Genomic DNA, 15,210 nt, shown 5'->3' on the forward strand with positions numbered 1-15,210 from the left:
GGTCATGTTGGTAGCGAACATCTTGTTCAAATTGGTCCACACATCCTTTGACATCTTTGCATATTCTCACACCTAGTTGTGCATGTCATTGGACAATCATGAAACTCACCCTATGCTTCCAACTTAGGTAGTTACTAGTTAGTGTCGGGTTCATCGAGCATTTTCTCCAAATATACTTTGATGTGGCCCAAATAGCCTTCTCTAACAAGGACTTGATGCATCTTGAACTTCCAAAGCTTCTTGTTTGGGAGAGAGCTTCCCATTTGCATATTCATGATGGTGATGTTTTCTAGATCTTCTTCTCTTTGTTGACTTCTTTCAACCTTCCTTCAAGGCACATGTGATGTGGTATAGCTCTTCCATGCAATGGCTAAACATATCAACACATATACGCAAGCAAGCATATGAGCAAAATTCAACGACTTCAATGATGCAATACACAATGTTGATTATTAACTTAGATACTTCGATCCCATTTGAAGTAGCGAATATAATTTATGTTGTACTATAATAGATCGAGTAGGATGTGTGTGTGTGTGATGATCAAAAGACAATGTATTAAGCAAAATGAATTTTATTATATAAATGATAAAACAACAAATAAACTATATAAACAAACAATTTAGCAAAGATAAATCAACATTACATAACAAAGAGTGGCTTGATTAATGGAAAGGTAATGCATTGATTAAGACAATGATGATCTTTAATACCCATGCCTCAAGGAGTGTATGCTCACACACATGCCAGATAAATCAACATTACATAACAAAGAGTGGCTTGATTAATGGAAAGGTAATGCATTGATTAAGACAATGATGATCTTTAATACCCATGCCTCAAGGAGTGTATGCTCTCAGACTCAAGAGTATCATAGTGTCAAGCAAAGAACCAACTAGGCTTTCCTTTAACTACAAGCAAGTCTCCATGCCTCCAAAGGATGAAGAAAAGATAACCTTCATCACCAAGATGAGATCATTTAGGCTCAAAAAAATCTCGACAACATTTCAACATATCATCATTGAGATTCTCAAATTATTAATACATTTGTTTATACAAGGGCTCCTCGATAATGTAAAGTGTTCAAACTAGTAAGTGACCATCACACCACCTCACTTAGTGTTCGACAAAATGCTAAGAGGGCCAAATCAATCCAAGGCCCATTTTCAGTTATCATCAACATTATCCTTGAGCACATTATTTGGCATGATAGGATTCCAAGGCCCATTTTGCACGGAACCACGAGGGTCTTGAATTGGGGAACATGGACCAAAGTAGTTATTTGTTTGTTGTCTACCGCAAAAGATGGTACTTGAGTTGACTTCGAACAGTTTTGTGCAAGGATGTGTGTATCTACAAGCAGGTTATCTGTAGATGTATTTGTAAATGTAAACATTCATGTTATAAATTTTAGTTGTGTGTGAGATTATATGTTCATGTAAATGTGTTATATATGCGCTTTATTTTGTGATGTGAGTATGTGTATATATGAGCAGGTTGCATGTGAATGTGTTTGTAAATGGGAACATTCATGTTATAAATTTTAGTTGCGTGTGAGATTATATGTCTGTGTAAATGTGTGGGCATATTTGTAAATGTGAATGTATTGAGCAAATGTACACATATGTTTAAATCTGTATGTGTTATTGAAAAATGCATTAATGTTTTCTGAATGTGTTCCATGTGTGTATATGTGGTTTTGTTTTTTATTTCAAAAAGACGCTACTTTTCCATGAGAGATTATTACAAAAAGCCTATACAAGGTGACTTATACACAAATTGGGGAATCACCCTCCGACGCGTAATTCAAGAATATGAGACTACATACATATCCTTTCAAACTAACTACTTAATGTAAGTAGGTACCTATAGCTATAAACTAGTGCCCTTCATCATCAGATCTTGTGGCCTACAACGAAGGGAGGGTAGGAGGTGAGTAGGAAACAACCAGCGTAGGGGCTGGTAGTTCCATCTTGGGCAATTTCCTCCTTGCGTCACCATCGATGCGTTCCATCATTTCTGCCAAAAGCGCAAATCGGCAACGACCACATCATTAGAGTAGCCGTAAACCTTGTCCAATTGCCCTTGTAAGTAGTTGATAATCGTGAACCATATATCCATGATCAATTCCTCTGGGGGGTGTACCAAATATTGGAAAACTTTTAGGCAGCATGCTTTCCAAATCTCCCAGGACCAAGGGTATTCTATCGTCAACTAGTCGGAAGCCTTATCTATCTCACCATCACTCGGCCTGACCTCAGCAATACAGTCGGCCTCCTTAGCAAGTTCATGCAAATTCCGCGTGACATACACTTCGATTGTGCTAAGCAAGTGTTACGTTATGTGAGTGGGATGATGGATTTCGGCATTCTCTACAAATCGGGCACACCAATTCGACTCGAAGGGTATACTGATGTTGATTGGCCCGACTACAAAGCCAACAGACAATCGACATCCGGATTCGTCTTCTCCCTCGGTAGTGAAGCCATATCATGGAGCACCAAAAAATAGCTCAAATCGGGTCTTGACACGTTTACCTCTTCTGCATTCATAGCACCAATTGTCTGCATTGATGGAGTTCGTCGAGCTATTAACAGAGAGATTGAGCCAAGCCGCTGCGCTCCACGATGTTCTTCCTTCTCAATCACTTTGTCCCATACCATCTGAGCTTGAGAGCAATCCCACAAACAGTGTCTTAGAGTATCAATAGGTGAAGAACAATGTGGGCAAGTTATCAGGCTGCCATGTTTACCTAGCCATCCGCCAACGGGGACCAAAGTATGACCAATCTGCTACAAAAATAGCTTGATCTTCTTAGGCACGTGGAGACTCCAAAGACTCTTTGAAAAGGTATTGAGCACCTCGTCAAGGATGTTGTATGTGGTTTTGTTTATATGTGTGTGTAGGTGTAAACGTGTGTTAATATGTATATGTATGGTTACGTGAAATTGTTTAGGAAAGGAGGGGAGGAGGTGCTTTAAGAATTTAAAAATTAGGACAAACTTTGGTAAAAATGGGAAAGGGTGATCTAGGCATATAGAACTTAGGGGAGAGTATTTTGGGAAGATAACATTTTAGACGGGTTTGGATTAAGCATCTTCAAAGGACATAATCACACATTTCATTCTTGTTGGTACTCCAATATAACCTTATAGACGACCTATTCCTTGAGATTATTTGACCAATAAGGTGGTTGCTATTAATTATGAGCTCATCAATTGTGTGTGCTTTATTCCAAGCTCTTAAAATTGAGAAAAAATCTTGCAGCGATACAAACCCTTCTTCATCTATGTACAAAATATCCTTCCCTTAGTTTTAAAAAAGGCACATCAGCTAAAACACTATGCTTTCCGTAGAGATTCTGCGTATCCAAGTTGACAAGTTTTGTCATTCAATGGTGGGGACATATTATCAACATAGATTGTACATATTATCAATGGTTGGTTGATAACCTAAGCATCGTGTACTGAACATGGATGTCGCTCCTTGCGGAGCTCGACCATATTTGATGCTACGCCACATATATTCTAATTAATCTTCTCACTTCAACAAGGATGGTAGCGAGCATGTCAAATTGCAGAGATCATGGACCCTTGCTCTTATCTTTTAGGATCCCCTTAGAGTTGGCATTTATGTAACACCATCCACAAGAGTTTCTATGAGTTCCCTTTGGGCTTGGGTCTTTCACCCTTGAGTCCTTATCTTGATCTAGGATCCTTTCAGGGGTGGCATTTGTTTAATAGGCATCCTCTAATCATTGTTAGAGTTTTTGCTTCTACTCTTGTTTAATAGGCATCCTTTTCCTTGGCCTTCTACATGAATGTCCACTTGAATATAGGGGTTACAGTGAGGGCCAACAAAGATTTGGTTCACACACACCATCTTTGTATTCTCAATGAGCATAAGTTGAACTTAAGGTAAGATTCAATAAACATTTGGGTTCACACATGGCGTGTCCCCATAATGGACTCATAAGGACCATTGAACACCAATGGGCATCTCGTGTGGATGAGGAATATTACTTAATGCACAATGTAAACAAGGGGGAAAGGGAATGTTAACAAAAAATGAGCTAGGCAATATTATAAACCTTTAGGTCCGAGTTAAAATATCTTGAAATAGGAATATAATCATTGTCTCCAATGTGACTAAAAAGAATATGGAACCTGATGGAATTTCCAAATGGAAATGGTTTGGCAAATGTATAGATTATAAAGCCTTAAAAATTATTGAAAATCAGGTTAACCCTGCTTATTAAGAGTGACTATTACTAGTGATTCTTGATTCTATTTTAAGTTTCGGCCTATCTTTCAAATACTAAGATAATAAACATACGTCAAAGTTTACAAACTCCTTGGAGAATAACTATTTGACGAATGAGGTAAGACATGTATCCTTTAGAAACCTTGGTCAAAAATATAGGCAAAAGTTTTCAAAATCCTTGAAAAATAACCATTTGATGAATGAGGTAAGATTGAATATATTCTTTAAAAACCTAGGTCATAAACATAGGCAAATGTTTTCAAACATTTGTGGAGAACAATAACCCTTCGTTGGTAATGTCCCTTGTTTTACCCCTACTCTAAAAGTATTCTTTTACCTCATGATTTTCTAACAACGTATGTTCATAACATGTTTTTACTTGTATATATCATCATTCAAACACGAGATTAATCATTTGAATTAAATTCACTATCGTTTAAGAATCCACATATTTTGTGTTTCTTATGGCTTATCAGTCATGACTTGTGACTCTCTCATGTAAAGTTCCACTATGACCAAATATTAAAATATAATTCCCTTTTATGTTGATAGAATGTAATTCTTTACACAAATTATTTCATTTATTGGCTAGAATAATAACATTCATCTATGTATCCTTCTATTGATCATGACATTGTATACCGCTCTATAAATCCACAATGAAGATCATGCATAACTCTTAATCCAATGATGTTGAAAAATGGAGGACAGTTTTGTATGAATATATTTTTTGCATTATATAGGTTGATCATATATTTTGTATTATACATGTTGATCGTATATTTTGCACTTTTTCAAGCAAAAAAGAACATGTTCTTTGGGCACATCATAAAATTTACATTGTAAACATCTTGGACTTTTATAACTCTAGTGTTTGAGTTACTGATGTTGAGGTGTGAAAGTTGGTGGGCCATTGATATTAGAGAAGGACAACATTTTCACACAAGGTATGTTTTGCATGTTTACAACACAACATGTGTTATAGGCATAACCCTAGGGACCAATTCTAAACATTAATTTCAATAATCTAATGGCATAATATATATGGGAATGAGCAAATATTACAAAATTCGACTCTAATGGTAAACAATGAAGGACAAGAGATGAAAGTAAAATATCAACGGCATCCCAAAACACCAAATATCACCTTATGCTATACATTGGAATTGAAATCAATGAATCCGAAAGAAGAGAGATTTGGCTCATTCTTAGAATCTCAACAAAGTCTCAAGATATCATAATGAAGGAGATATCTAGTCCCTTTTACATAGCCCAATTCCTTACCGTCCCAAACCGTTGTGTCAAAATCTTTATGGGTTTGTCCCAAGTCATAGAATAATTAGTTTACCATTTATACTACCCTTAAACATTGAAAAATAGCCATTACAATTGTTACTTAAGGTCTTGCCTCTAACAATATCCCATTCCATAGATAAAATGTCCTAAAAATATGCTGAGAGTTTTTGAAAGGTCGTGTGTAGGAAGAAAGAAGGATAAGGTTTGAAACATTATCCAAGGAGATTTGCACCTAGGAATTAGGTTATCTAAGAAACAAAGACTTTTGTACTCTATCCTAGGAAAGTAATGGTACTTTAGTATGGTGCTTAATTTGCACAACATAGACAATTAGTTTCTCATTCTTAAGCATGGATTATTATACAACAATCTTCATTTTCGTTTTTTCAACCACTCATATGTTTAGAGCCTCATTTCCCTTCCAATTATTACATCTTGAGATCATTACCGTAAATTCAAGAGCTATAGCAAGCAAATCAAGACAATTTGTTATACGTCACCAGTGCATACAAAAACATTTTGTTTTGAAGGGACAAACATGCATGCATCACAAATAATGATGATCTTTAGGCACTTATACATTGTGATTCATGGCTTAAATTTTGTTGTTGTAAAAAGCATATCATGTACTTGTATGCTTTATCCAATTGAAATAACATTTAAACAATGAGGATCTTTTGGCATATATATCTTGTGATCCATAGTTATTTTACCATTTTTTTAACACATCATTTTAATAAACAAAAAGTAAGGTGTATACATTTTTAGAATATAATCACATTTTGATGATTGTACGAACAAATAAACATCCCAAACCTTGTATTTATAAAAGAAAATGCTTATAATTTCCAATATTTTGATTTAAAAGTGAATTGGAATTATTTAGGGAAAAGTACTAGGATACCCCTGGAAGTTCGTCTATTTACCAAAATGCCCCTGGAAGTTCCAAATTTACCAAACTACCCCTACGTCCAAAAAAATACACTTTATAAGGTAATTATACACTCAAATCTACAAGCCTTATTTACCATAGTACCCTTAAACCTAAGCTTATTTACCATAATGCCACTATATACCTATTTTGACCAATTTATACCACTTTTATTTTTCAAAATACATCATAAATCAAACTAAATTATCAAAATTATATTATATATCAAAAATTTCAATTAAAAGGTCACCTTAAAATCCAATTCTATGAATTTACACCGAGTTATACTGGCTTAATCCCATAAAACCAAAATTTGTGATTGAAGTGACCAAAACTTAATCTTAAAACCAAAACATTTGATCGCACACCAAATTTTACCATTGGGATGCCATTTTGAAGCCAAAATCCATGAGTTTGCGGATTCACAAACATTTTTGCGGCCAAAATGTTAAACCAAATCTCACGAAAAACTTTGCTTCCAAAATGTCATTTTAAACGAAATCTCACAAAACACTTTGCTATTAAAATGCCATCTTTAACCAAATTTCATGATTTTACACTAAATTTTGTTAGCAAAATGCAATCACAACTAAATCTCTTCAATTTCAAAAATACTTGCAAACCAAATTTAATTATCGAAATGTAATAATTACATGTTAATTTTGATCTGTCTACAAAAAGTGTAATTCCAAAAATATCCACAAAATCAAATATATCTATCGACTCAACAAAATATCTAATAATGCACAAGGTAATCCCATATCTTGATGATGAAGACGATTGATCAACCCAATGAACAAGAAAGAAAAGATTGTTAGGTACAAAGGACCCAAAGAATCGCTCAAGTAAAGAAATTTGTGTTTGAAGGGTATTTTGGTCAATAAGGCTTGTAGATTTGAGTGTATAATTGCTTTATAAAGTGTATTTTTTTGGACATAGGGGTAGTTTGGTAAATTTGGAATTTCCAGGGGCATTCTGGTAAATAGACAAACTTCCAGGGGTATCCTGGTACTTTTCCCATATAATTATCATATGTGCTTGAATAACAAAGATGGAGGATGCGTAAGACACTATCCTCTTTTCTCACATAAAGACTCATTGATGACCATGTTTAAACTTAGAATTCTTAAGTAACCCTTCTTCTATAACTTACAACTTGATATCTCCTTTAGGAACAATTAAAACACATTCTTTTTGGCATGGAATTCCATGTCCTTTTGATATAAAATATAAAATACTTTACATAGACCGAGAAGAAAATCTCCAAGTCATATAGCTTTTCTTAATAATACTCACTCTCCTTTTATTTATTGATGCTAGACAATGAATGTTGGTGTGGGGTTAAGTCTCTCCATGTATGATTGGAATATCGACATTAGGCACACGGGCAAAGAGGGAACATATTGGGAAAAAGGGAAGAAGAGATAAAGAGATAAAAAGATAAAGAGAGAAGGAACCTAAGAGGTTAATGTCCTCGGGAAGAAAACGACATGATTTATGGACCCAAAAATGTCACCCATCATGCTCTCCTCTAATAATATAGCAAGTAAAACGCATGCCACTAAGGAGAGAAAATACATATGTGCCTAAAAGGCAGGGGCTAGTTGTGTGTTTGACAAAGGAACCATTGATAATTGATGATGGGCATGAGTAACCATTATTACATTATTGTTGTATGGAAACTCCTCATTTAATTAGGGTAAACTATGCATATATATATATATAAGGAGAATGTAGGCATGTACTATGAGCCATCTGTCCCACCCATCTATCCCGAAGTGTGGTTCATTGGTTTCATCGAATGCTCCTATTTCTCTAGTAGTTCATCCAGGTGACACGGCAAAAGGTCGTGTGAGTGTGTGATGAGGCTTCAGATGTTTGCAATGCCCATATACATGTGCAAGTGAGTAGTGATTCTCTATGTTCAAGGACTTTTTCAATGAATGTTGGGATAGAGAGTGCACATTGTGATTGTGAGAGAAATTTGTGTAAGGATTGAGTTTGGTCGAATATGTGTGGAAAGCATAGTCGAATATGATCAAAGGTAGAGCATTGTATTCAAATGTGATAGGCTCTCAAAGTTGTTTAGGGCAAAGCATACATAGTCGACCAATCTCATCACACACACACACACATAAATCATCGGTCAATGTAGTTAACAACAATAGAAACAAGGAACCATTGGCAATGATGCACATACTAAACACAAGGTCTGGGCCTCATATTGTATTCTTCATCAGTTTTCATTCTCTTCAATCAAGTGAATTCTTGTTTTCTCTCTTATTCATTGAAAATCTCTTTTATCTTAGTCCAATATGACATCAAAGATAACGGACATGAACATGAATTCTTCACAATCCATGGGGAACATTGATATGGAAATAAGTGCTTTAAAAGAGTGATGATATCCTAGAACATAACATATGTGAAGAACTAGGGAACTCCAAAAGACAAGGAAATCACTAGAAAGAAGTTGGCATATGTTGAGACAACATATGTAGATGAGGGTCACAAGGATGCTCCTAACCAGGATCATTTATGGAGGATTGTAATTTGTGAATGTCTCATTGTCTAATATTGTATAGGAGAATAAAAATGAAACATGTAAGGACATGCATGATGTAAAAGTCAATACTAAGATAGTTTTGTAGTATTTTGTTTATTTGGAAACTCGCTTTCGTAAATCAGATCAAACAGTGGTTAACAATCATATATACATGCAGGCCCACAAGGGTTTTATGATGTATTTCATCATCTTGAACATCAAAGTGCATTGTTGGAGAAAGTTCTCGTGTTCTTTAATGAATGGTTGGTGTAGGTATAGACTATCATGCTTTGTTGAAATAGGAGTACTTGGTTTGGGTGAATATGGAGCCGCACATTTGCTTGTAAAGTGATGTATCCCCACATACAAATGCTTCAAACAAGAGCAAATTTTCTGTTATGGGATACAAGGCATAAGAGGCTAGGATGGGTGCATACACCTAGTATGAAGCAACTTTATTTTAAATTGAAGTGATAGACATTTGCATGTCATTGCTTTGGATGTAGTGAATGGGCTCACTTCATGGTTAAATGCCAACATCATTCTCCTTTATGTTGGCCAGCAAAGACTTAAAAGCCGGATAAAGTCCAGAATGGGAAAAGATAATTTATATATAATTATTTTAAGAAGCGAATGGACGGACCCGGAATTGGTATACTGATTCGGATCCGGATTGGTTCGTGGCCAGTTGTCGGTTGGTACCGGTTCGCACCCAGAGCCGGTGACCTATAAAAGGACCCAGTTAGATTGTAATCAATTAGTTGTTTATTAATGAAAGTGTTGTTCTGCAACATCTTGTTAATCCTTGAAGCTTTTAGTTAATTACTATTCTGTGCTTAATATACTCTATCTTACGCGTGTATTATGATCATTAACCACGCCGGTTAATAGCCGGTTAGGAATACGTTTGCATTACGGTTTGCGCCTACCCCACTTGCACCACCCTTTGGTGAAGTGTCCTAGAGGGACACCTTGTGTTAGGGCTAGTCTGGCCCCAAGGGGTAACACTTTGTCAAAGGAGATCATTAATGACATGTAAGGAAGAAGTTCGAAGAAATGTTAGAATGTTCGATATTGTACTTCAGTAAATCAATTATTTGTCAAAAGGTATTAGGCATGTCTAGAAACTAAAGCTTTATCTAGTTATCCTAAGCAATATTGAAAGAAAAGTCATAAACATATCAACAAATAGGAACACATTCCCACTAAACCCCAAAATGCATGAAATTGCAAATTAAGTTGGGGTTGAATAGCGATCCTATCATGTATGCAACAAATAAACTCAAATAGGTGAAGAATCTCACATATTCTTGACGCCAACATATATAACTCTCATTACGAATCGTGACTAAGATATTTACAATTGTAATCGGCATTGATATAGAATGGATCTGCTAAAAAAAGTGTGTTTGGAGGAATACCATTTCTAAGTATCCAAGGCCACAAATGGAGTGACCAATACGTTTGGCAATGATAACGAGGGAAAACCTAAAATTTCCCAAAGAGTTCCCCTAAGTTTTTGTTGTTTCTTCCAAATCTACTCTGAAAGAGGGACAGATTGGCCATATCGATTGGCCATATCGTTGCTTTCAAGATACATCATATGATTGAGGATAAAGGTTATAAATCGACGCCACATATGATTGGGTGAGTAGCACATATGAATGCCCAAGGAAGGGAGGGCAGCATTTCGGGAAATACAGAAACCTAGGGGCATTATAGGAGATAAAGGAAACTAAGGGGTATTTTGGAATAATTACCCTAATGTATAATGCACAACACAAGCCAAGAGGACCTTAAACAACCCCCCCCCCCCCCCCCCCCCCCAATCCAACCAAAAAATAGTTGGAGGAAGGGCCCAATTGGCATTTCATCTCTTTCATGCCCACACAATGCAGTAATATCGCCCACGATTTTCTCTCCCTTCTGCGTGATGGATGCAAATCTCAGGATTTGGCTCAAGCCAAATGTATATATGAACGTATACGTGTCTGCGGCCTTGAAACGGACAGAGTTCTTGGGAACCGTATTGTTCAGTTATTCGTTGCTTGTGGAAGCTTAACCGATGCACACCTCGTATTTAACAAGCTAATATATAGAAATGTACTCTCGTGGACTTCCCTCATCTCAGGATACATCGAACATGAGCAGTTCCATCAGGCATTTAATCTTTATCATAAGATGTATGAAGATCATGTACTTCCAAGTAGTTATACATTTGTGGCCTTGTTGAAAGGCTGCATAAAGACTAGGAATTTAGTGAAAGGAAGACAATTCCATGTCGAAGCTGTGTGGAACGGATTTGAAAATGACAATTTTGTTGCCACTACCCTTGTTGATATGTATGGCAAATTTGGTTTGCTTCCACAAGCACAAGAAGCATTTGATAAGGTTATGGTTCGAGATAGTGTTATATGGAATGCCATCATTGGAGGGTATACAGAACATGGAAGTGCCCACGATGCATTGTGTTGTTATGAGAAGATGCAACGTGAGAGCATATGCTCAACTCATGTGACATTCCTTAATGTTCTAAAAGCTTGCAGCATGCTTGGAGATGTAGAAAAGGGACATGATATTCATTCTCAAGTGGTTATGAGAGCGCTTGAAAGTGATCTCTTCGTTAATAGTAGCTTGATTGATATGTATGTGAAATTTGCATCTATGAAAGATGCAGAGAAGGTGTTCAATAGTTTGAGATTGCGAAATACTGTATCGTGGAATTCATTACTAGCAGGATATGCAGACCAGGGGAATATTGAAGAAGTGCTTAAATGCTTTGAGAAGATGGAGCAAGAAGGTATCTCCCAAGATGCCCTCACATTTATATATGGTTTGAAAGTTTGTGGGAACATAGAAAGTTTATGCAAGGGCCAAGAAATGCACACTAAAATAACATACAAAGGATTTGAGAATGATGAGGTTTTGGATAGTATGTTATTGTACATGTATGGTAAATGTGCCGCAGTTGCAGAGGCACATGAAGTTTTTGGCAAACTTCAATCTCGGGACATAGTGTCATGGACTATTTTGATTTCAGGATATGGTTTACATGGTTATAATGATAAAGCACTTGAAATGTTTGATGAAATGATAGTAGACAATGTTCCTCCAAATTCTGTCACATATGCAAGCGTCCTAAAATCTTGCAGCACCTTGAAAACCTTGCCAAAAGGCCGAAAATTACACATGGAGATTGCAGAAGAGGGTTATGATTCAGATTTTTCAGTAGCTAGTGCTCTAGTGGATATGTATGCTAAACTTGGGTTGATGTCAGAGGCACAAGATATATTTGATTCATTGCCAAATCGAGATCTAGTCTTGTGGAACACACTACTTTCAGGATATGCCGAGTTTGGGCCGGATAACAAAGTGTTACATTGTTTTACACAGATTCAGTTAGATGGTTTATTTCCTGATGTTATCACATTGGCATGTATAGTGAGAGCTTGTGGCAATTTGAAGTCGATTATTATTGGACAAAAGATACATATCCAGATCTTATTGGCAGGATATGAGAATGATATGTTTATTGCTAGTATGTTGGTTGACATGTATGCCAAATGCGAGTATCTTCTAGATGCATGTATGGTTTTTGATAAGTCTAAACATGATGGCATCTCATGGAATGCACTAATTACTGGACTCTTAGATTGTGGATATATCTCACATGTAGGAAACTGTATAGAAAAAATGTATTTAGAAAATATACCTGTGGACTGTGGCATATATGCTGCTGTCTTAAAAGCATGTAGTAGCATTTATGCTCTCGATGAAGGTCAAAAAATACATACTGAAATCCTTCTGAAAGGATATGAAAAAGATCTTTTTGTCGGAAGCAGTTTGGTCGACTTATATGCAAAATGTGGTGCAGCCCATGAAACATGGATTATCTTCAAGGGTCTCTCTGCACGGGATGATGTGTTATGGAATGTTCTACTTTCTGGATATGTTGATAATGGATTTAGTCAAGAAGCACTAATGTGTTTACACATAATGCAGCAGGAGAATCAAGCTCCAAGTGCTTCAACCTTAGTTTCCATCTTGAAAGCATGTGGAGGCTCAGGAGCTGTAGATAGACTACATGAAACACACATGGAAATCATTGAGAAGGGATTTGAGAGAGAGATCCTAGTCAGCAACACGCTTGTAGATACATATGGCAAATGTGGCAGCATCAAAGAAGCACAAAATATTTTCAATGCTCTATCTGCAAGGGACATTGCATCTTGGAATGCAATGATAAAAGGGTTTGGAATAAACCACGATGGATATATGGCTGTCCAATGTTTCAAATGTATGCTGAAATCAGGTCTAAAACCTGATGCAACCACATTCACATGTCTTCTTACTGCTTGCAGCCGTGCAAGCCTTTTGTTTGAGGGTCAAGACCTTTTCCAAATGATGAGTAAAGATTTTGACGTTGTATCAACAATAGATCACTTCGTTTGCATGGTCGATCTTTTAGCACGATCAGGATGTTTATATGAAGCTGAGAAATTGATTGAAACTCTTCCACATTGTCCATCGAATAATTCATGGATAACATTACTGAGTGCATCGAAAACTTACGATGAACCAGAACTAGGCTCGAGGTGCTTTTTGCAGCTTGTGAATGTACAATAGATCATTGTAAATTTGTGAAACCATTTTGTCTTTGTTGAAACTTGCAAAACTTGCATTATTGGAGTATGCTTATAGCAAAAAATGTTCAAGATGTGAAATTGAATGTGGAGATCCAAGTAGCGGGAATTAGGAAATAAGTAAACTCCGTTGTTCTCAATTGCACCAAACATTTAACGAAAAGAAATGATTGGCAGTTGACAAGCTATTCCCTTGGCTCATGCAGAAAGAGTGTCTCCACAAGCTCCTCAAGGAAAAACGTGTTCTTCTCGAGGAGAACCTTATCGAGCACGTATTCCATGTTGAGTCATCATTAATGATCAGTGTCTTTTTTGCCATACAAGCTTGTATGTTTGAATCCCAAAAACTACAAACCCCAACAATGAGCTCTCTTGCTTTTCAGATGTTGAATAGAAATAGTATTTCATCTTTTAATATGCACTTGTCCTAATATTTTGCATGTGTGCTTGATCTTGGCAAAATATATATTGATGTATTCTGTGGCTCAGCATTATAGCTCAACTTTTCCCCTCCATTGCCTTTAGCAAACATTGAGCCCTTAACCTTGTTCCAATGGGAAGGCAATACCATTTGAGTTATGCTTTGTTATTATTTCAATTATCTTGTAGTCACATTTTCTTCCAATGATCACTTTGACCCGAATCCAACCCATTGCAAAACTTGACTTTTTTGTGCTTTTCTCCCTTTGCACATGCCACGTCCTAATAATGGATTCAACCCAACATTGGCATTACACACATCATACATACTAGCCCCTTGCTACAAGGTGCAATCATCAGATACAAACCCTATATGGCACAAATGTACACCAAGGATTATAGTCTCATTATAGTGATCACCCTCTTTTTGAAATTAGGGTTTTCATTCCTATTTATAGAACTTCTTAAACTCCCCCGATCAAGAGTGCATTCATAGACTAAACGGTCCAACATTTTATTTTGTCCTTGTTCAGATTTAGATGCGCCTATCTGGATGTTGAGGGATGTACTTGTTCTTATCACCATCACCATCACCATCCACATGTTAGCTTTATTTACTTAAATCCTTGTTAACCTTCTCTATGTTGATTTGTGCTAGGATTTGTAGTGATTGTATCATTTTATGTTCTTCTATCGATGAGTCAAGATGATGATGATCTGCAAAATTCGTATATGTTGAGCATCATGTAAATGGTGAGAACGAGTGGTGTGATATTTTTCAAATCATGCGCCTACATTGTTTTTTCATTTTTTCCCTTTCCTTGTAAGAATTTCAAAGTATATGTTTTACATCTTTATTTTTCCATTTGCTAGTTTTTGCTAATAGAAATCCATCAAAAATATATGCTCTTAATGATTTGAAAGAACTTATAAATGGTAAAACACCAAAGTTGTTGCCCACATATTCAATTATGATCTAATATGCACAATGACTCATTGTACACATAGAAGAAAACCATTTGTTCATTATGGACAATTAATGGTCGTACTGCAAAATATTGAACGCATGGCCCTATGGTCTACACAGAAAATTGAGATATAGATGGGTATCA

General features: G+C 36.2%; 1 protein-coding gene across 1 annotated transcript; it reads left to right on the forward strand.

Moving 5' to 3' along the window:
• Positions 1–10,870: 10,870 nt before the first annotated feature.
• LOC147859415 (pentatricopeptide repeat-containing protein At3g16610-like) lies at positions 10,871–14,093 on the forward strand. The gene has a single exon (XM_087326159.1). The coding sequence runs from the start codon at positions 10,917–10,919 to the stop codon at positions 13,659–13,661; it is 2,745 nt and encodes a 914-aa protein (XP_087182285.1). The 5' UTR covers positions 10,871–10,916; the 3' UTR covers positions 13,662–14,093.
• The last annotated feature ends 1,117 nt before the right edge of the window (positions 14,094–15,210 follow it).

Source organism: Azolla caroliniana, unplaced genomic scaffold (genome assembly GCF_043228905.1).
Source record: "Azolla caroliniana isolate FFs.n. ecotype wild unplaced genomic scaffold, voAzoCaro1.0.p SCAF_10, whole genome shotgun sequence".
NCBI lineage: Eukaryota > Viridiplantae > Streptophyta > Polypodiopsida > Salviniales > Salviniaceae > Azolla > Azolla caroliniana.